At 42.4% G+C, this 22,685-nt stretch overlaps 1 protein-coding gene across 1 annotated transcript in view; it reads right to left on the reverse strand.

The window, feature by feature from the left end:
• NIPA1 (NIPA magnesium transporter 1) overlaps nt 1-18,422 on the reverse strand; it is a 42,609-nt gene extending 24,187 nt beyond the window's left edge. The window contains exons 1-3 of the mRNA XM_059055012.2: nt 18,250-18,422; nt 2,553-2,600; nt 1,498-1,588 (exon numbers count right to left, since the gene is read on the reverse strand). Coding sequence (XP_058910995.1) covers nt 1,498-1,588; nt 2,553-2,600; nt 18,250-18,412 — 302 coding nt within the window. The 5' untranslated portion in view covers nt 18,413-18,422. The remainder of the gene's footprint in view (nt 1-1,497; nt 1,589-2,552; nt 2,601-18,249) is intronic.
• Between the last annotated feature and the right edge of the window lie 4,263 nt (nt 18,423-22,685).

Raw genomic sequence — 22,685 nt, forward strand, 5'->3', positions numbered from 1 at the left:
TATTGGGATCCTGAGTTGAAAGCATTCTTTTAATCCAGAATGCTATCTCACACGGTTCTTTGGGAAACGTCTCCTGAAGACCTGGAGCAGTGAACATTTCTAGTGAGGAGTCTTTGAATTATCAAAGTCCTTAAGAATAGACAGTTCTTTGGAAATTAATGAAGCAAGGCATTTTAATATGTGCACATTAAATGTGCAAAGATCATATGGTTGGGTTGTTTATTTGCCTGATTATTTTTCAGGAAACAGAGAGTGAGGCTGGGCTCTGAGAGGCTGAAATAGTGATTCCCCAATGAGAGTGCCACCCATGTAATCTAAGCTTTTCAGGGCCATCCAAAATACAAAGTCACGTTAAGCCACATGTGATACTAAGCATATGTTTGGATTAGAACAATGTACTACAAACACATTTTCAAAGGTTCACACGTGGAAAACGCTTTTGTGCTTTTTAGGCCACGGAACCTTAAAGCCTAAGCGACGTTAAGGTACGCAATTAAATACATCTATCATAGACACACTTCTCTGGCAAGGATCTGGAGCTCTGTCTGGAATACAGCAGAATACCAATATATCAATGAATTAGAAACCTGGACGCTATTTCGCTTCTATTCTATCTCTGTTTATTAATGATTTCTTCAAAGGTAAAATAATATAAATAGGTTCACAAGAGGATATGTGTTAATATATTTAATAAATGTCTCATAAAATAATTTTCATAGGGAAGCCAAGTGTAATAGAGAGAAAGACCCCATTTGTGGTGGCTGGCTGCTTTCGTGTCCCCAGTCCTCTCTTTTCCCTTTTGCCCCACATCCGGGCAACCTGATAAGAAGGACAGCTCACACCCTCAGGCCCTTGGCACTAAAATTTCAAACCATGTAAGCCCCAGGCTGAGCATGGGAACCTCCACCTGGCTCACTTCATAACTGCAATAAGAACTCAAGGCCCCGCGTTGCTCCTGTTCTACCCCAGACCAAACCAGAGCCTTCTCCTCAGGTGATACATTTGCTATTGACTGTTGTGAGTCGTGAATCCTTTTACACAACCCACTGGAGCCCATTTGTCATGTGTCCCAACCTCCATAATCTCCTGAGATAGGGGACAGCCCAGCACCCAGCAGGGGATGCTAGGGACCCAAATAAAACACCAACTGACTAGTTTTGCTCATTGATTTCTCAGAATCACTTGCCAAGGAGCTGGGAAGACTCCAGTCTCTAGGAAGTCTTCCAGAGCAAAGACCAGGAGAGTGATGACATCATGTTGGTATCCACGAATAAGTTAGGATTTGAAATATACTGAAGCAAATGTCTAAGAGAGGGTTAATAGTTCATACAACTAAATCTGAAGGGATAAAAATTAAACCATATGGAGTACAATACTGAAGACATATCTTCAGTTACACTTCTCCTTTTATTATTTTCACAGAAACATTTAAAATGAAAAGTTTTCTTATACCTAAACTACACATTAAAAACCAAAACCCAGAACCCCAGCTCTCACCCAAATGGCACTCCAAGGGCACCAAGAGGAGTCACCAGGACTGTGGGGACCGCCGTGTAAGCCAGGAAGTTTCCAATCTGGCCAACAGCCACTGTCAAGAGAATCACAAGCATATCACTGCAATTACAAAAATCTCTTTGAGCATTCATCACAGAGTTGAATTTTGCAAGACTGTGCTCTGAAAGGGCTACTTCTTTTTCATTACTGGTGAGGAAGGAAATATGGGGCATCATTTGCATGATTAAGAGTCCTGAGGGCAGAGGAGAGCAGGCCCCACAGTATCACTGGCCCAATTAGTTTCAACCCTCTATGGAAATTCCCAGTCTAACCAGCAGTGACTGACAGTGGGTACAAGAGTATATTTCCACTTTCTTCTTAACACATCCCTGTTTTAAGATAGATCATGTAGAGCTTTCCATGTCCCTTCAAGTGGCCTGGGATCTATTCCAGTGACACGCTGCTGGCACATCAAGTGGAAACACTACTGCCTGCACAGGGCTGTGCCTGGGGCTGCACTCAGATAGACAGACAGATAGATAGATAAATAGAGCTTAAAAATGAGTTCTTCAGTGAATCAACATCTGCTAGAAAATTTCTTGCCCAAAAGACAATGTGTGACAAAAAGACCTCAAGATATATCTGAAATATCTAACATAATTTTTCTTTATACATGTAAAGTTCTAAACTCTAATTTTATTATTTTTATATTATAACACATGACCTCTGATCTGGTACTTAAGGCTGAGTGAAGAAACTCTCCTTTGTAAAACCAGTTGTGTGGAGCAAAAGTTCACCAAATGCCCACAGCCCAACTACAGATGAGGAAGCAGGAGCTGCTTAATTTCTTCAGACCCAGGACAGTCTGACCTGGACAAAATTCAGGGCTAACATCAGGCAGCAGGATCCTCTGCCTTCACCCTCCACTGTCTCCCACCATCCCGGTCCTTATTCCAAAGAACAAGCTAAGCTTATCCCACCCCCTCCATCTAGCCCTGTCAGACAAACCAGTGATCTTACAAAAGGAGACCAAGCTCTTCACCACAAAGAGTACTTACTTGCAATGGTTCCTGCCCACCACACAATGTCTGTTAAATAGGAGGTACCTGTAAAAGAGTGAGACAAAAACATCAGGAAAGTACGAACCAAGAGGTTTACAAGCTTCGTACTTAAAAGAGGAATTTTTAAATAAAACTAAAATTGAAAAGAATAATGAATGCCATACTTTTATTCATCCTACAAAGAAACTTTAAAGAAGTCTATAAAGAGCAGCATGAGAAATGATTAAAAGCAGCAAAATACTTTCTGCAATCAACACAAGCTGACCCAAGCAAATAAAATCTTTATAAATTGTCCTTTATTGGGGAGCGGGGCTCAACACATCACCTAGAGACAAGTATTCTTTGGAGTAACTTTTTATATGTTGATTTCAAACTAGATTTGATCTTCAAAGTCCAATTCTCTCATGCATTTACTGAAACCCATTTATATGATAATTCTTCTAGTATAGGGTTCTGTGACTTGCTACTTAAACAGTTTCATAATGTAGAACCTTTGTGACATGGCTCTCTTTGCAACCATGTGAAGATGGTTGAAAGCAGACCCTTACACTCAGTCGATGATCGGACATTGTACACAGTGGCTTCCCCTTTACTCTCCTGGATTACCCTCTTATGTCCCAATGCATGCCAGGGCACGCAGAGATGGGAGCAGGTCTCCTCGTCACATCCATCCCTCCCTTTGTCCTTCTTCAGGTATGTCAAAATGCTCCTAGTCTCACAGGATATTTTCACTTCAGACGAAAACACCTGATCTATTTGGATGTTTTAATTCTCAGTAATTTGGTATAATGAACATAGGAAGCCAGGCTGCTTCTTTGAGGAGCAGAGCTACAGGTATTTAAGAAGTACTTTTAAGAAAATGAGACCAATAAGTAATGATAGAGCGGAAGGAATGGTCTAGTGCAAACAGCACCATTTGGTAACATCACAGTAAAAACTGATTCAGGCAAGAACCATCCATGGAGACAAAAATAAGTGAATGAAAGTTTGTTGAGGGATGGGATTGCCACGTAATCTCCATGAATCACCTCCACCAGCTTTTTTTATTGATCACAAAGAGAAAAAGTTATCTTTACAGTACTCTAAGACCCCGATGGACATTAGCTTAACTAAGTGGTGTCAAAGTTGACATCATCAGCAGTAGGACAAACCAACAGGCTGCGCCTCCGGAGGGTGCACTGAGAAAGGCACAACATCTCATCTGCAGTGCTCCTGCCAGAGTGCAGCACCCGAATCTAATCATGAGGAAATTGTGAAATGGTCCACATATCAGCTGGCCTGTACGCTTCAAAACTGGCAAGGTCATGAAAGACAAAGGCTAAGGTACTGTTGCAAATGATAGGAAACTAAAGAGATGTGACTAAACACATGATGTTAGATGGGAAAAAAGGTTGCTATAAAGGACAGCATTGGGGCAACTGGCAAAACTTCAGTATGGATTGTTGGTAGGTAATTGAGCAACAAAACCCCTTCACTTCTTGCTTCAGAATGCGACTATAAAGCTGACAGCCATGTGGCCAGGGGACAGCACTTAAGGTAAAAATGACCTCTGATGGGAAAATGGCATCTGACTGGAGGTTGGGCTCCTGTAGTGCAACACCTCTGAGAATAGGAACAGCTTTTTCAGGGCCTGGGAGTTCTGCCTCTATGACTTTATACTGGAGGGCATGAGGCTTGTAAGGCTGGGCAGCTATGGCACTGTCTGCTGCAGTTCTGCCTCTGGGCCCCTAAACCATGCTCTGCCTCTGCTACCAGGCTCCAACAGAGAGGGCCTGACACTGGCTGTGGCTCCTGTCCCATGTCCTTCTTCTGAGTGTGTCTGATACAAATGTGGCCCATGATGTCCTACATATCAGAAAGTAGAGCTGAGCTGAAGAATGCCCTGCAGTGAACACTGCAGAACAATGATCAACTATTAGTACAGAATCCTTGTTCAATTTCCCAAATGTGCTAATCACACTGTGGCTATTTTAGAGCATGTCTTTTACTTACATGTGGAATCTGAAAAAAAAAAAAAAAAAAAAGACACAGAATTGTCAAAGCAATCCTGAAGAAAAGGAACTAAGCTGGAGGCATAATCCTCCCAGACTGCAGACAATACTACATATAGCTACAGTAATTAAGACAGCATGGTACTGGCACAAAAACAGAGAGATCAATGGAACAGGATAGAGAGCCCGGAAATAAACCTATATATCTATGGTCAATTAATCTTCGACAAAGGAGGCAAGAATATACAATGGAGAAGATATTCTCTTCAGCAAGTGGTGTTGGGAAAGCTGGACAGCATCACGTAAATCAATGAAATTAAAACACTCCCTCACACCATGTTCAAACATAAACTCAAAATGGCATAAAGACCTCAATATAAGACATGATGCCATAAAACTCCTAAAAGAGAACACAGGCAAAACATTCTCTGACATAAATCGTAGCAATATTTTCTTAGATCAGACTCCCATGGCAAAAGAAATAAAAGCAAAAATAAACAAATGGTACCTAATCAAACTTAAAAACTTTTGCACAGCAAAGGAAACCATCAACAAAACAAAAAGACACCTACGGAATGGGAGAAAATATTTTCAAATGACACAACCAACAAGGGCTTAATTTCCAAAATATACAAACAGCTTATACAACTCAGTATCAAAAAAACAAACAACCCAATCAAAAAATGGGCAGAAGATCTAAATAGACATTTCTTCAAAGAAGACTTACAGGTGGCCAACAGGCACATGAAAAGATGCTCAACATTGCTAATTATTAGAGAAATGCAAATCAAAACCACAATGAGGTGTCGCCTCACACCTGTCAGAATGGCTATCATCAAAAAGTATACAAATAATAAATACTGGAGAGGGTGTGGAGAAAAGGGAACTCTCCTACACTGTTGGTAGGGATATAAATTGGTGAAGCCACTATGGAAAACAGTATGGAGGTTCCTTAAAGAACTAAAAATAGAGCTATCATATGATCCAGCAATCCCACTCTTGGTTATATATTGGGAAAAGATGAAAACTCTAATCTGAAAAGATACATGCAGCCTGATGTTCACAGCAGCATGATTTACAATAACCAAGACACAGAAGCAACCTGTCTATCAACAGACGAACAGATAAAGAAGATGTGGGGTGTGTGTGTGTGTTTACATACACACACACACACACACACACACACACAAAGGAACATTACTCAGCCATTAAAAAGAATGAAATATTGCCATTTGTAGCAATGTGGATAGACCTAAAGAATATCATACTAAGTGATGTTAAGTCAAAGACAAACATTATATGATATCACTTACGTGTGGACTCTAAAAATAATGCAAATGAATCTATATACAAAACAGAAACAGACTCACAGACACAGAAAACAAAATTATGGTTACCAAAGGGGAAAGGGAGGGGCAGATAAATGAGTATAGGGTTAACAGATACACATTACTATATATAAAATAGAAAAGCAACAAGAATTTACCGTATAACACAGAGGACAATATTCAATATCTTGTAATAACCTATAATGGAAAATAATCTGAAAAAATACATATAAATAACTGAATCACTTTGCTGAACACCTGAAACTAATACTGCAAATCAACTATATTTCAATTTAAAAAATTTTCAACAAAACAAAATTTATAGATACAAAGAACAGATCAGCGGTCTTTATTTTATTATTGTTATATATGTTACATTTTTTATGTTACAAACCCAACAATATATTGTTGTAACTTATAATAAAGGTAATGTAAACTTTGTTATTTTATATCCTAAAGAAGCTTAGAAAACAAAGGAAATCAAGTATAGACTTACAGTAGACCTTTTCATTGTTATAAAATGTCCTTCTTGGGCTTCCCTGGTGGCGCAGTGGTTGAGAATCCAACTGCCAATGTAGGGGACACGGGTTCGAGCCCTGGTCCGGGAAGATCCCACATGCCGCGGAGCAACTAAGCCCGTGTGCCACAACTACTGAGCCTGCACTCTAGAGCCCACGAGCCACAACTACTGAAGCCCGCGTGCCTACAGCCCGTGTTCCACAACAAGAGAAGCCACAGCAATGAGAAGCCCATGCACCGCAACAAGGAGTAGCCCCCGCTCTCCACAACTAGAGAAAGCCCCTGCGCAGCAACGGAGACACAACGCAGCCAAAAAAAAAAATGTCCTTCTTTGGTTACAGTAACAATTTTTGCCTTAAAGTCTGTTCTGTTTCATACTAGCATGGCCACTCCTGCTCTCTTTTGTGTATAAGTAAATGTTCTTGCTTATTATTTAAAAATAACTGTGAACACATTTCATTCTAGATCTTGAAGCTTGTTTTTATAGCAGATGCACACAATAATTTACTCAACAGCTTTTCAAAATTCTATATATAATATTCAAAAGATTTTAGGGCCTCTGAGATCAAGGAATCAGTCACAATCTTTTCTGTTGGGGGTCTATGCTGGGGGCAGGGAAAGGCCAATTCCTTTTACTGTGATGAATACATTTTGTCTTGAGTGCTTACGAAGTCATGGGATCACTGCTACAGCAGCAGCTAGAATGTGGGCAACACTCCTGCGGTGAAAGCTCGTCCAAGGATGCCAGCACAATGGGACCCACTGAGGCTCTCCTCTTTCACTGCTATCGTTTCACCCACACCATTAACTGCCATACAGCACGTGCTTTTGACAGTCTGAAATGGACTCTGTCACTAAAATGGGGAAGAATCTGGGATACCACGTCCCCAGGGAGAGCGAAATAACAAGCCTTTGGTCTCCCTTCAGTCAAAGGGTACAGGTTCGTTCCAAGTGTTTAGGGTCCCTCCACTCATACACTCCCCAGGTGGAGCTTGTGTTTACTGAAATCCAAAGGTATTGCGATCACCCTCACCTTTTAAGCCAATATTAGGCAAAATTTTTCTGCTTCCATGGACATTAAGTAAGTTAAGATTTTCTGTCTGGATACTTGCCCCAAAGCCCTAACTGCAGATCAAAGTGATACTGCTCCACATGGTCCCCAAGGGCTCCAGTTCAGCAATATCCCCAGTGCCCACAGAAGTAGCCCACGGCTCTTCCTGCCCATCCACTGTGCCCAGCACCCTCACTGAGCTAGCTGCCCCAGGTTCCATCCTCCTGCAGCCAGGAATTCCTAGGAACCTGCATTCCATGTTAGCCATTGGCCCTGTCATAGATATTATTTTCGTATGTCCTAAAGTGACTTGGTTTCTTCACAGTTTCACCTTCATCACTGTCCCTAAAAATCCTAAAGTTACTCACCTGACACCCTCAGGAGGCACCTGTTCAAGCCTATGTCCATGCTCATCCTCTTCCCAGCTGATGCCTGGGACTTTTCAAGTTCTCTGGCCTTAGCAAGAACAAGGAACCTCAGAATTGTAGAACACTGGTTTTCTGTTTGTTTATTTGACTATACTCATGCCTCCTCCCCTCCACTCCTAGGTGTGGGTTGCAAAGGTAGCAATACCTAAAGTTTCGAATTTTTTTCCCCCTCATACTGGAAACCTTCGATGCTAACTGAGAGTTGAACGGTTGTTTATAACAGCTGAACTACAAGACAAAGAAGTGTTGTGAAAATACAAAAGAGACTTGTCAGGATGATAATATCAATTGGCACTGATGTCGTCCAACCATGGACTCGTGGCTTTTAAAACCTTCCATTTAGGTTTAAATGTGTATCAGAAATGTCCTTAAAATATGACTTTCTAGCACAAAAGTACAGGCAGTCGTCTAGTTGATTCACTTTCTGATTATACCACAGCAAAACCGCTTCCACTCGGGTGCGATCCGGACAGCAACAACAGAGTTGCTCCTATCAGCAAAGCGAGAGTGGATCACTAAGTCCTTTGCGAATTAATTAATGCCTTAACTTTAAAAAATGTGTAAAAAGATGCTACATAGTTTTTACAGAGTTCTTAAAAAAGGACTATCAAGAAAATTTCTTTCCTGACACCAACACAGCTAGATGAGGGCATTAATTAGACTCAATTTGAGCACTTGGTATGCACCAATTTATGAATGGATTTAGTACTTGTTCTTTTGTATGCTGGTTATTAGATATGCAGAACTTATTTTCCTAAATAGTTGGGCAATCTTGAAAGAAAAGAACAAAACTGTATGACTTATACTATCTGATTTTAAGATTATAAAACTACATAATCAATACAGACTGGCATAAGGATAGACATATACAATAAAACAGAATAGAGTTCAGAAATAGACTCACACATGTACAGTCAGATCATGGACTAAAGCAACAGTATAATTCAATAGGGAAATTTCCTCAACAAATGATGCTGAACCAAATGGATACCAGTAGGGAAAATACTGAACCTTGATTCATACCTCACTCATATACAAAAATTAACTCAAGATGGCTTACAGACCTAAAGGTAAAAGCTAAAGCTATAAAACTCCTAGAGCAAAACACAGGAGGATGCCATTGTGACCTGAGGAGAAACAAAGATTTTTTTTGGCAGAAATCAAAAAGTACTAACCACACGGAAGGAAAAAGATGATAAGTTAGACTTCATCAAAATTAAAAATTTCTGGGCTTCCCTGGTGGCACAGTGGTTGAGAGTCTGCCTGCCAATTCAGGGGACACAGGTTCGTGCCCCGGTCTGGGAGGATCCCACATGCCGTGGAGCGGCTGGGTCCATGAGCCATGGCCGCTGAGCCTGCGTGTCCAGAGCCCGTGCTCTGCAAGGGGAGAGGCCACAACAGTGAGAGGCCCGCGTACCACAAAAAAAAAAAAAAAAAAAAAAAAAAAAATTAAATTAAAAATGTCTGCTCTTCAAGAGGAAACATTAAGAAAATGAAAAGACAAGTCTCAGAGAAAATATTTGCAATTCCTAAATCTGCCGAAGGACTTGTATCCAGATTATACATACATGTTATATATAATGCACACTATCAATAATAAAAAGATACAATACAGTAAAATAGAGGCAAAAGTCTTGAAAAGACACCTCAAAAAGAGTGTATACAAATGGCCAATGAACTCATCAAAAGATGCTCAATATAATTAGGTATCAAGGGAATGTAAATTAAAATCACAGTGAGAGGGCTTCCCTGGTGGCGCAGTGGTTGGGGGTCTGCCTGCCGATGCAGGGGACACGGGTTCGTGCCCCGGTTCAGGAAGATCCCACATGCTGCAAAGCAGCTAGGCCCGTAAGCCATGGCCACTGAGCCTGCACATCCAGAGCCTGTGCTCCGCAGGGAGAGGCCAGGGCAGTAAGAGGCCCACGTACCGCAAAAAAAAAAAAAAAAAAAAATCACAATGAGATACCACTGTACATTCACCAGACTGGCTAAAATTAAACAGATGACAACACCAAATGTTGGAGAGAATGTGGAGCACCTGGAACTCTCATTCATTGCTGATGGGAGGGTAAAATGGTACAACCGTAGTTAGAAAATGTTCAGGGGTTTCCCTGGTGGCGCAGTGGTTGAGAATCCGCCTGCCGATGCAGGGGATGCGGCTTCGTGCCCCGGTCCGGGAAGATCCCACATGCCGCGGAGCGGCTGGGCCCGTGAACCATGGCCGCTAAGCCTGTGCATCTGGAGTCTGTGCTCCTCAACGGGAGAAGCCACAACAGTGAGAGGCCCGCGTACCACACACACACACAAAAATGTTCAGCAGTTTCTTAAAATTTAATTATATACCTACTCCATGATCCAGCACTGCATGATCCAGCACTGCTCCAAGGTATTTACCCCAAAGATAAGAAGACTTTAAGTCAAAAAAAGAATTATGTAAGAATTGTCACTGCAGCTTTCCTCAAACAGCAAAAATTTGGAAACAACCAAATTTTCAGAATAGATAAGCAAATTGTGGTATATTCAAACAATGGAACACTACTTAGCAATATAAGTACGACTGATACACATATCACGATGAATATTCAAACCATGATGAAAGAAAGAAAGAAGAGTAGACATAAGAGAATACATACTGTATGATTCCATTTATATGAAGTTCAAGAACAGCCAAAACTAATTCAATCTATGCAGATGGATACTAGGAGAGCAGACCCTCTGGTGTAGGGAGGACAGAATGAAAAAGAACACAAGATAACTTTCTAGGGTGACAGCAATAATCAACTTCTTTACCATGGTGTTGGTTACACAGGTATATGTATTTGTCAAAACTCACCAAACTGGGACTTTCCCAGTGGTCCAGTGATAAAGAATCTGCTTCCCAAGGCCACAGACGCGGGTTCAATCCCTGGTCAGGGAACTAAGATCCCACATGCCGCAGGGCAACTAAGCCCTCAACGCCACAGCTACTGAGCCAGCGCACCTCAACTGGAGAGCCTGCATGACGCAAACTACAGAGCCCACATGCTCTGGAGCGTGTGCGCCATAACTAGAGCGAGAAAACCCTCACGCCACAACTAAAGAGAAGCCCGCAACGAAGATCTTGCGCTTGGCAACTAAGACCCGATGCAGCCAAAAATAAAATAAATAATAAAATAAACAAATAAAAAAGAATAAATATATAAAAAATCATTCTTGTAAAAAAAAAAAACCACCTCACCAAACTGACCCTTAAGATCTACGCAGCTGACTATATGTAATTATACTCCAGTATTTGAAAAGAAAAAATAATTTATAAACAACAGCTAAACTTCTAGGTTAGCCCACACAATGCTGACCATAATGCAATAAACATTGTGACAGTTTCTCACAGTTTCTGTGGGAAATGACATTTGATGTTTCACAGGGAATAAGTCCAGTATATATTAACACATACGCCCTCCAGGGAAGCTCTCTATCAAATGTTTACTGGAAGTATCACGTTCCTTGGTGAATATAAAGACTTATAAAGACTCCCAGGGCATGGTGTCTGCCCTTGAAAAGTGTTCCCTTCCTCCTCACCTTTACAGCAGCATTTTCCCTCTCCCTTTCCCTGAAACCAGGGCTGCCCCCACTCACCCTGAGTACAGAGAAGCCAAAGTGGCCAATTCCTGTTTCCACGACAGGTAGACGTCAGGCATTTATACCTGCACTGTCAAGCTCTGTTGATGTGAACAGAACAATCTAAGAAAATGAGCTCTCCGTCATGACTCCTATACACACACACGTACTATACTATATACACACACACACACAGTTTATTGAAACACCACCACTTTTAAAACTCTATTTTGAGGGAGCTATCCAAACATTCATATGCAAAGATATTCAATATAGCATATTATACTAGCAAAGAAACTGGACACTCATGTCCTACAAAAGGAGAATGGTAACATTCATGCAGCCACTGAATGTTTTTTCAAAGGATATTTAACAGCATGGGGATGACAGACTGAGAGCAATTCCGGGACGTAAACTGGCACACAATTTTCAAAGTACATGGAAGACGTGTACCACCCAATAGCAATGTGTGGATCAAAACAGGATCCTGGTTCTAAACGATAAACTGGGAAAAACTGATGAGATAATCACAGAAATTTGAACACTGACCAGGTATGTGAGACTATTAAAGAGTTATTATTAACTTTTAGGTGCAATAAAGGTATTACAGTTGTGTTTAACAAGGAGATACTCACTGAAATACATAGATGAGATGGTATTCTGCCTGGAATTTGTGTCAAAACTTCCACTGGGGTGGGGGCAGAGGAGGGGCACTGGGAAATAAATGAAATGAGATTGGCTCAGACTAATGATTGCTGAGGCTGGGGGATAGGTATACGGGCGTCTATTACACTATTTTCTCTATGTATATGTTTGACATTTTCCATAGTAAAAAGTTTTTTTAAAGATTTTAAAGATATATATAATTTTTTTGGAATGTCTGATAGGTGGTGTTTATTTTATTTTTCTCTGTACCCTACATATGTGTTATATATATTTTGCACACAGGATGTATTCACTAAAATTCAATTTTGAATTGTAAGTATTGAATGTGACTAGGAAGAAACACACCCTAATTGTAACAGTGGTTACCTGAAGGTGAGGAGATGAACGCTTTTTATTTTCCTATTTGTGAATTGTATGTACTTCCCAGATTTTAAACAATGACCATATTTCTATAACCAAGAAGAAGATGCTCTTTTAAAAGCATGACTATGCCCAGGTTCTGGGAATTCATGATATACTCTGCTGAGTAATCATATCATACCAAAGAGCTCTGACTGGGCATGAACATGCAAGGCAAACCCTCTGCCTGCCCACCTTCCCTGGCTGATCCAGGCAAAATCTAAAAGGGGTCAGTTTACCGTCACAGCTTCCTGGCCAGGAAGAGCATATTCTTGAAATGTGGTCTTTTTTAGCCGCTCACGGCTACATTTTTTTTTTTTAAAAAGGACTGGCTGGTTACTCATTGAGGACTTTAAGGGCTGGAAATATAAATTACATTATATTTATACTATTTACGTATAAATATTTTTGAAGAAAAAATATACTCTGTCCAACAGAAATTCATTAAGACCAAAGGGTATTTCATGTAGGAATTTATATTAGTGATCTATTCCCACATTTGTCACATGAAAATGGTTAAGAAATTCTTATTTGCCTTCGTTTCGGGGTATTATTTATACTTAATATTTGAGGTATTATTATACTTATTTATAATAAACCAGTACCCGAGTACCAGCTTTTTCCACACAGACTGTGAAGCCCCTCATCAGAAAAGTCTTATCTACAGGTGAATTTATGTATCTTCCCCCTCACCTTTCCCCCAGAGAGCAGGAGAGAAAAACCACCTTCCAAGTCAGCCCAAGCTAGGTTCAAATCCTGGTGCCTGTATCGGGTGCATGCCTCAACTTCCTCTCCTGTATCACACCTCCTAGGATCCATGTCCCTATGCCATCCCTTCCCACGGTGGACCTGGGCTGGCCCTGAGAACACCAGCAGAATGTGGCAGAAGCAGTATAGCCAGACCTCCAAGGCTAGGTCACAGGGATGCATTCGGCGTTCACCTTAGTCTTTGGAAGGTTTGGTCTAGGGGAAGCTATCCCTCATGTAAGGGGTCTGACTTCCCTGAGACCACTGTGGGGTAAGGAAGCCCACAGTAGCCACGTGTGAAGACACTGTGGAGGGATGAAAAAAGGTGGTGGGGGGTGGGGGGAGGTAGCGCAGGAACCATCTTGCTGTCTCAGCTATCCCAGACAAGTGATGAAGAAGTCATCTCAGATGACTCTAGCCCCAGCCACCATCTGACCGCAATCCACTGGAGACCCCAAGGAAGCGGGGCCCATCTGAGTCCAGTCAGCCCATGGAACATGACAGATGCATGAGTCAGGGACATCATAAGTCTTCTGTAAGTAGCAGCCTTCTTTATCTTCTCTTCTCATGGAAATACTATCAAGTAAACCAGATATGTACAGGCTGTGGAGCCATTCAAATGCTCTTAACACTCGCCCTATTCTCACCACGTTCCTTATCAACGATCTCCCCTTGGATCTAGATAGGTATCAGGGTTACAGATTTTCAGATCTAGCAGTAACTCTGGATTCTGTTACTTAGTAGAGGCCACAGGTAAATGAGGTCAGCTCTGAATAATTGGAAGAAAGCTCAGAAATAAAAGACGAGGTTTGGTTTTACCCTCTTTACTCCAGGGTTACTCATGGCCAGTTAGATAGCATTACTGAGTGTCCACCACATGCCTCCCAGTGGACAGGACATGTGCCCTGCCTTGAAGAGCCAGGATCCAGGGGGAGCACAGACAAGTGAACAAGCCATCATACCACAGGTTTCAGGGGCAGGAAGGGGCTGAAGACAGGCACCAAGAAGACACACGGCAGGAGAGGAAGCTGACCCCGTCTGTCAGGGTCTGGAGGGTTTACAGAAGCTGGAGAAATTAACCACAGGGTCAAAGGGCTGCAGGGGCGAAGATAACATGTGTCTGTCTCAGCTCTGGGTTTGGGGGTACACGCACCTAGGTGTGTGCCTCGGAATGGCAAGCGAGGCAAGGAGAAAACGTGTACATTCCATGACCAGAGAGCACATGCCCTTCAAAATCAGTACAGAAGGCTTGAGACCAGCAGGTGGGATGCCTGGATCCCAGTTTCCAGTCTCACAAGACAACTGACTCACCTTCCGAGCATCTTAAAAGTGTGACTACGCCACTAGGCTGTACTCCTCTCAGGAAGGAGACTATGAAATCTGGAAAGGACTTTTTTTATGGTGTTAAAATATAATCATAGTATTTAGCATTTTAACCATTTTTAAGTGTACAGTCCCATGGCATTAAATACACTCACCTTGTTGTGCAATCATCACCACCATCCACCTCCAGAACTAACCCATCCTCCAAAACAGACACATAGACTGTGCCCATTAAACACTAACTTCCCATCCCCGCTCCAGACAGCCCCCTGCAACACCATTCTACTTTCTGTCTCTGTGAATCTGACTATTCCAGGCACCTCATATGAGTGGAATCATACAAGGTGTGTCCTTTTGTGACTGGTTTATTTCACTCAGCATAATGTCCTCAAGGCTCATCCATGTTGTAGCACGTGTCAGAATTTCCTTCCTTTTTAAGACTAAGTAATATTCCTTTGAACGTATAAACCACAATTTGTTCCACATTTTCTCTTCTGTGAATAATGCTGCTATGAACATGGGTGTGCAAATATCTGTTCAAGTCCCTGCTTTCATTTCTTCTGGATATATATACTCAGAAGTGGAATTGCTGGGTCATATGGTAATTCTACATTTAATTTTTTGAAGAACCTCCCTACTGTTTTTCATAGCAGCTGCACCATCTTACATTCCCACCAAGAGTGCACAAGGGTTCCAATTTCTCAACATCCTCACCAATGCTTGTTATTTTCTGCTTAAAAAAAAAAAAAAAAAAATAGCCATCCTAATGTGTGTTAGGTGGTATCTTCCAGTTTTGATGAAATGGATTTTAAAAAGATCATGGTTCTTCCTGGCCTAGGACATTCTACATAGAGTTACTCACCTATGCAATTCCTTGACTCTCCTGAGGCTATCTCCACAATGTCTGTCTGAGGGCAGGACATCATCCCCCCCAGTTAAGAGGCTCCCAGGCCATCCTCACCTATCCACCAGCACAGAATTCTAATGTTGCAACTGGCTTTCAACAAGTTATCTTCAGATTTGATGGTCACCTTGTTTCTCTTTTCTAAGCTCTGCTTCAAGTGGGCTCTAACACTAAACATACTATCAATGACCTGTGGCCCCAGGTGTCCCCGGCGCTCTTCCCATCTTCGGGGTCTTTCAAAGCCACACCAGGAGTGAGGCAGTTCACCTTGAGCCTGTGTTGTGGATGGTGCTTCTAGCCTATCCATTCCATTCCATGAATGATATTCCATTCACTGGGAAGGTCCTTTCAAGAGTGAGTGAAAGCTGGTAACAGAGAAAGCTGCATCCCAACTCCTCCCCCACCAAGGAAGGGCTGTGGCCAGAACTTGGCTCTCCTGAAGCTGAGACTTGAAAGAAATGCTGGTGCATGGCAATGCAATAAAGCTGAAACTTTCAGTGAGACAGCTTTTTACAGTGTAAGACTATCAGGTCTCCCTTAGCACAAGAACTTGACTCCCCAGTTTTTAGCCACCTCCTCTTTCCTCCCATCTCCCCCATTTCAGTCATTTCACAACGGCCAACTACGCTGCTTATTAGCAGAGGTAGAAAAAGGTTTCAGGGGGAGTAGATGCTAAAACTACGCATCCTCAATACCTACAACATTGCCTGGCACATAATAAGAGCTTCCTGAATATCTGTTGGACAAATCAAAACTAAATTTATCAAAACAAGACTATATGTCTGTCTTCCACCATTATGAACAAGCCAGGTAGCTTGAGTTAGTAGTGGTTGGTAGTAACTGGAGAAATATGAAATCAGCAAATATCATATTTTCACTCATTTATTTAAGGGCATAGTATGCAGGTATAAATAAAAGCGTGAATAATCTTTTTTTTTCAGGTTTCTGTGTTTTTCATTTTCTTAGTCACTAATTCCCTTGAACACATAAGCTGAGCTGAAATAACATATTTAGTTTTACTCAATAATTAGTTTTCTGTTAACTGAAGTCTATATTCAGGTTTCCTTAGATTTTACCTTATGTCTTATGGCCATGTGTCCTCAGGCTCCTGGCTGCGACAGTCTGTCAGACTTTACGACCTTGACAGGAGGACTGGTCAGGTATTTTGCAGGCTGTTCCTGAATTCAGGTTTGTGCGATGTTTTTCTCATGGTTAGACTGGGGTCATGGGTTTTGGAGATCATGTACCTATCCTATCAAGGGCACGTGTGTTGTTTATTTTTGAATCATGACCAACATGTCACCCACCCTGGAGCCCCTCAAACTGACAGGTGCTCCCTGAAAAGTGTGCTACTGCCAGATGTCCAATTGTTACCTTAGAGATACATCTGCATCCTAGGGAAACCACGCTTGGTTTTATTTAGATTTTATGTACAGAATGCAATGTTTCCACTTCGAAGTTGAATTCTTTAACAAATATCTATGATTTTATATTTTCACTCAAGATTGTAGGCCCCTTTATCTCTTTCCTCAATTCACTCCTGGCTGATCATCCAGGGCACTCAAGAGAGTTTCACTTGCATTGTAGAATCTGAACTATTAAATAAGTTTACTTATTCTTAAACCCATGACCTGGCGGTTTCCTCTTTCCCAGAGAGCTCCTAACACTATTCTTGTAGAACAAACACAAGACTCTCTCAGTCCTTCTGGACACGTTCATTTTCAGTTTCAAAGCATGCTACATCCTGCGTTCAGTAAACTGTCTCAGGCCTCTCTTAGCACCGAAGAACACTGGCAAAGAACTCTGCTACACCTTACACTTTGCACATTGATAAGCAGTGGTGTTTGGTGGCTTATCCACCCAGGGAACACTCAGTTGGCCCATTTTTAGTGGTTTTAATCTTCCTTGAGTGTTCTTCACACTGAAGGTCACTTGTAGTCAGATGGGTCAAATCTAAACCAGAGATGGTTCAATCAAGGACCCCAGGAACAGAAACCACAGGAAAGGTCAGACCTCTTGCTCGACCCTGAGAGCGAGCGCCTCCTTGCCCCGCAGGTCCCACTCCGGCCTGCCTAGCACACAGCTCTTACTTCTGCACTGGTGTGGCCACTGCAGGGAGCGAGAAGTCAGCAGGTCCTGCCCTCCAACTGCACCCCAGGCTGGAGTCACAGCAAAGGCGGGAGGCCCGTCGCTCCTTCTGAGCAGGCACTGGGCTCTGACCATTCGGGACATACTGCAAACAGGAAGCTTTCCCTAGCAGCCGGTGGGTGCGGGTGACAGGGACGTCTGGGCGCCAACCAGAGGGCAGGTCGGTGGCATGCACGGCTGCAAAGCGATTGCGTCTGGGAGGGAGGAAAGAAGTCAGCTGGAGAAACCTTATAAAACTGAAGAAGGCTTCGCCGGCGCTGGGAAGGGAGAAAAACCGTGGCGGCGACACAACTACCACCGCTCAGGGTGCACCAGCTAATTCTCAGGCCGCCTCCGGAGCTGCTGGAGGACTAGGCTCGGCCGCGGTGGCGGCGCTTCTGGCGCACAGGACCGCATCCACGCCTGCGCTGCGGGTGGTCTAGGGGCCTCGCGCCCGCGAAGCTGGCCCTCCGAGGTGCCCCGCCCCGTCTCCGGACCCCACCGCGGCGACGACCGGAACACCCCCCCCAGCGGCTGCTCCCCTCCCCACGGGCCGCGGCTGCTCCCCCTCCACGCCTCCGCCCCCACCCGAGCAGGGCCGCGACCCGCCCTACCTCGCCGCTTGGCGCGCACGATGCCCTTCTTCTGAAGCACGAACGTGGACCCGTTCACCAGGCTCGACACCACGGCCACGCCCAGGCCGAGCGACACGGCGGCGGGGCTCGGGCTGCGCGCCCCCTCCCCGGCCGCCGCCGCTGCAGCCGCTGCAGTCCCCATTCCGCCCGCGCCCGCCCTCCGCGCCTGCGCGCTCGCCCGCCGGGCCTGGAGGCGGGGGCCGGCTCCGCGGCCCAGAGCCACTGGGGTGCGGGGGACCGGGGCTCGGCAGGGGCGGGGTGGAGCCCGGGCTCCGGGAGGGGGTGAGAGGGGGGAGGAGGGGGAGGAGCGCGTTAGGAGAGGCGGCGGCGGCGAGGAGTGGGGTGAGGTGGCAGGTGGGTGGGCGCAGAGGCCGAGCTTCAGACTTGGCCGTGCAAATACAGGGCCCCCAGTTAAGTTTGCCTCCCAGGTAAACAGATGGGTTTTGGTGGGTGTCCCATGCGATTATTTAGGACTGGAAGAGCGCCAGTCCTAAAGACGCAGTGTTCGCTGGGATCATGGTCCCTCACAAAGCTGTTCGTGGGCCCGCAGAGAACCGCCCCTGGGGCCTGAAACCAAGACGCGTCAGCTGTGGAATCTCGAATGGGACCGCTGAACGAAGGGAAGTCATCTGTCTCCGCACTGGAGCAGTGAGCTCGTGATCGCACCGTCCAATTTACTGATTTATTTTTAATAAAATATACCAAAATTACAGAAAACATGGGACAATATTTTAAAATTACTCAATACCACAACCCTAGCCTAATAGTTATTGTTTTCCCACCTAAAGTATGATTGAAATGACAATATACAAAATATCCTTTTTATTTAATATATCATCATCAGTTTTTACGTTGCTACATAATGATTATTTTAATGACGGTATAATTTCCCATAAAGTTAATTGCCGTAATTTGTCTAACTGTTCAGCTGTCGTTGAATGTTAGGTTGCTCTCATTTTTTTTTCTTTTATAAGTGATGCAGTGATGAACGTCTTCGTAAATTTTGAAAAAACTAAAGAGTATCAACCTATACCTATATGCACCACTGTTTGTGAAGCAATATAAAATCAAATACTATTTCTGTATGAAAACTTTTATGCTGAATGAATCTAGTCCTTTGCTTATTCTTTTTTGTGTTGTGGTAGCATATATATAACAAAACTTGCCATTTTAGCCATTTAAAAATGTACAATTAAGTGGCATTAATTACATTAACAGTGTTGTGCAACCCTCACCACTGTCTATTTCCAAAACTATTCCATCACTCCAAACAGAAATTCTATACCCATAAAGCAGTTATCTCCCATTTCTCCTCCCCCCTAGTCTCTGCTAATCACTAACCTACTTTCTGCCTCTATGAATTTGCCTATTCTAGATATTTCATATAAGTGAAATTGCACAATATTTGTCCTTCTGTGACTGGCTCATGTCACTTAGTATAATGTTTCAAGCTTCATCCATATTGTAGCGTCAGAACATCATTCCTTTTTATGGCTCAGTAATATTCCATTGTATGTAAATATAGTAGTCCCCTTTATGCAAGGTTTCACTTTCCTCGGTTTCAGTTACCCAAAGTCAACGTGGTCCAAAAATGTTAATAGAAAATTCCATCAGTAAGCAATTCATAAACTTTAAATTGCATGCTGTTCTGAGTAGTATGATGAAATCTCATTCCATCCTGCCCGGGACATGAATCATCTCTTTGCCCATTGTATGCCGTCCATTTAGTCACTTAGTAGCGACTCAGTTATCACGTCGACTACTGGGTACCGCAGGGCTCGTGTTCATGCAACCCTTATTTTACTTAATAACAGCCCCAAAATGCAAGAGTAGTGATGCTGACAGTTTGGATATGCCAAAGAGAAGCTGTAAAATGCTTCCTTTAAGTGAAAAGGTGAAAGTTTTCAAATTAATAAGGAAAGGAAAGAAAAAAATTGTATTCTGAGGTCAATAAGATCTACACTTAGAATCTTCTATCCATAAACTGTGAAGAAGGAAAAAGAAATTTGTGCTAGTTTCGCTGTCACACCTCAGACTGCAAAAGTTATGGCCACAGTGCATGATAAGTGCTTAGTTAAGATGAAAGAGGCATTAAATTTGTACAATAAGATATTTAGAGAGAGACTACATTCACATAACTTATTACAGTATATTGTCATAACTCTTCTGTTTTATCAGTGTTGTTGTTAATCTCTCACTGTGTCGAATTTACAAATTAAACATTGTCATAGGTATGTACGTACATCTGTATGTATAGGAAAAAAATAGTATATATAGAGTTCGGTACTATTTGAGGTTTCAGGCATCCACTGGAGCTCTTGGAGGGTATAGCCTGCAGATAAAGGGGGACTACTGTATGACATGTTTTTTAAACAAACTTTATTGGAATATAACTGCTTTACAATGTTGTGTTAGTTTCTGCTGTAGCACAAAAAGAATCAACTATATGTATACATATATCCCCGTATCCCCTGCCTCTTGCACCCCCTCCCACCCTCCCTATCCCACCCGTCAGGTGATCACAAAGCACTGAGCTGATCTCCCTGCTCTAGGCAGCTACTTCCCACTAGCTATCTATTTTACATTTGCCAGTGTACATATGTCAGTGTTACTCTCTGACTTCGTCCCTGCTTACCCTTCCCCCTCCCTGTGTCCTCAAATCCATTCTCTACATCTGCATCTTTCTTCCTGTCCTGCCCCTAGGTTCATCACAACCATTTTGTTTTTTTAGATTCCATATATATGTGTTAGCATATGGTATTTGTTTTTCTGACTTACTTCACTCTGTATGACAGACTCTAGATCCATCCACCTCACAGCAAATAACTCAATTTCATTTCTTCTCACGGCTGAGTAATATTCCACTGTATATATGTGCCACATCTTCTTTATCCAGTCATCTGTCAATGGACACTTAGGTTGTTCCATGTCCTGGCTATTGTAAATAGAGCTGCAATGAACATTGTGGTACATGTCTCTTTTTGAATTATGGTTTTCTCAGGGTATATGCCCAGTAGTGGGATTGCTGGGTCATATGGTAATTCTATTGTTAGTTTTTAAAGGAACCTCTATACTGTTCTCCACAGTGGCTGTATCAATTTACATTCCCACCAACAGTGCAAGAGGGTTCCCTTTTCTCCACACCCTTTCCAGCATTTCTTGTTTGTAGATTTTTTGATGATGGCCATTCTGACCAGTGTGAGGTGATACCTCATTGTGGTTTTTGTATGCATTTCTCTACTAATTAGTCATGTTGAGCATTCTTTCATGTGTTTGTTGGCAATCTGTATATCTTCTTTGGAGAAATGTCTGTTTAGGTTTTCTGCTCATTTTTGGATTGGGTTTTTTTTTGTTATTGAGGTGCATGAGTTGCTTATAAATTTTGGAGATTAATCCTTTGTCAGTTGCTTCATTTGCAACTATCTTCTCCCATTCTGAGGGTTGTCTCTTGGTCTTGTTTATGGTATCCTTTGCTGTGCAAAAGCTTTTAAGTTTCATTAGGTCCCATTTGTTTATTTTTGTTTTTTATTTCCATTTCTCTAGGAGGTGGGTCAAAAAGGATCTTGCTGTAATTTATGTCATAGAGTGTTCTGCCTATGTTTTCCTCTAAGAGTTTGATAGTGTCTGGCCTTACATTTAGGTCTTTAACCCATTTTGAGTTTATTTCTGTGTATGGTGTTAGGGAGTGCTCTAATTTCATACTTTTACATGTACCTGTCCAGTTTTCCCAGCACCACTTATTGAAGAGGCTGTCTTTTCTCCACTGTATATTCTTGCCTCCTTTATCAAAGATAAGGTGACCATATGTGTGTGGGTTTATCTCTGGGCTTTCTATCCTGTTCCATTGATCTATATTTCTGTTTTTGTGCCAGTACCATACTGTCTTGATTACTGTAGCTTTGCAGTATAGTCTGAAGTCAGGGATCCTGATTCCTCGAGCTCCATTTTTCGTTCTCTAGATTGCTTTGGCTATTCGGGGTTTTTTGTGTTTCCATACAAATTGTGAAATTTTTTGTTCTAGTTCTGTAAAAAATGCCAGTGGTAGTTTGATAGGGATTGCATTGAATCTGTAGATTGCTTTGGGTAGTAGAGTCATTTTCACAATGTTGATTCTTGCAATCCGAGAATATGGTATATCTCTCCATCTATTTGTATCATCTTTAATTCATCAGTGTCTTGTACTTTTCTGCATAAAGCTCTTTTGTCTCCTTAGATAGGTTTATTCCTAGATATTTTATTCTTTTTGTTGTAGTTGTAAATGGGAGTGATTCCTTAATTTCTCTTTCAGATTTTTCATCATTAGTGTATAGGAATGAAAGAGATTTCTGTGCATTAATTTTGTATCCTGCTACTTTACCAAATTCATTGATTACATCTAGTAGTTTTCTGGTAGCATCCTTAGGATTCTCTATGTA

The sequence above is a fragment of the Kogia breviceps genome, chromosome 2 (genome assembly GCF_026419965.1).
Source record: "Kogia breviceps isolate mKogBre1 chromosome 2, mKogBre1 haplotype 1, whole genome shotgun sequence".
Classification (NCBI taxonomy): domain Eukaryota; kingdom Metazoa; phylum Chordata; class Mammalia; order Artiodactyla; family Physeteridae; genus Kogia; species Kogia breviceps.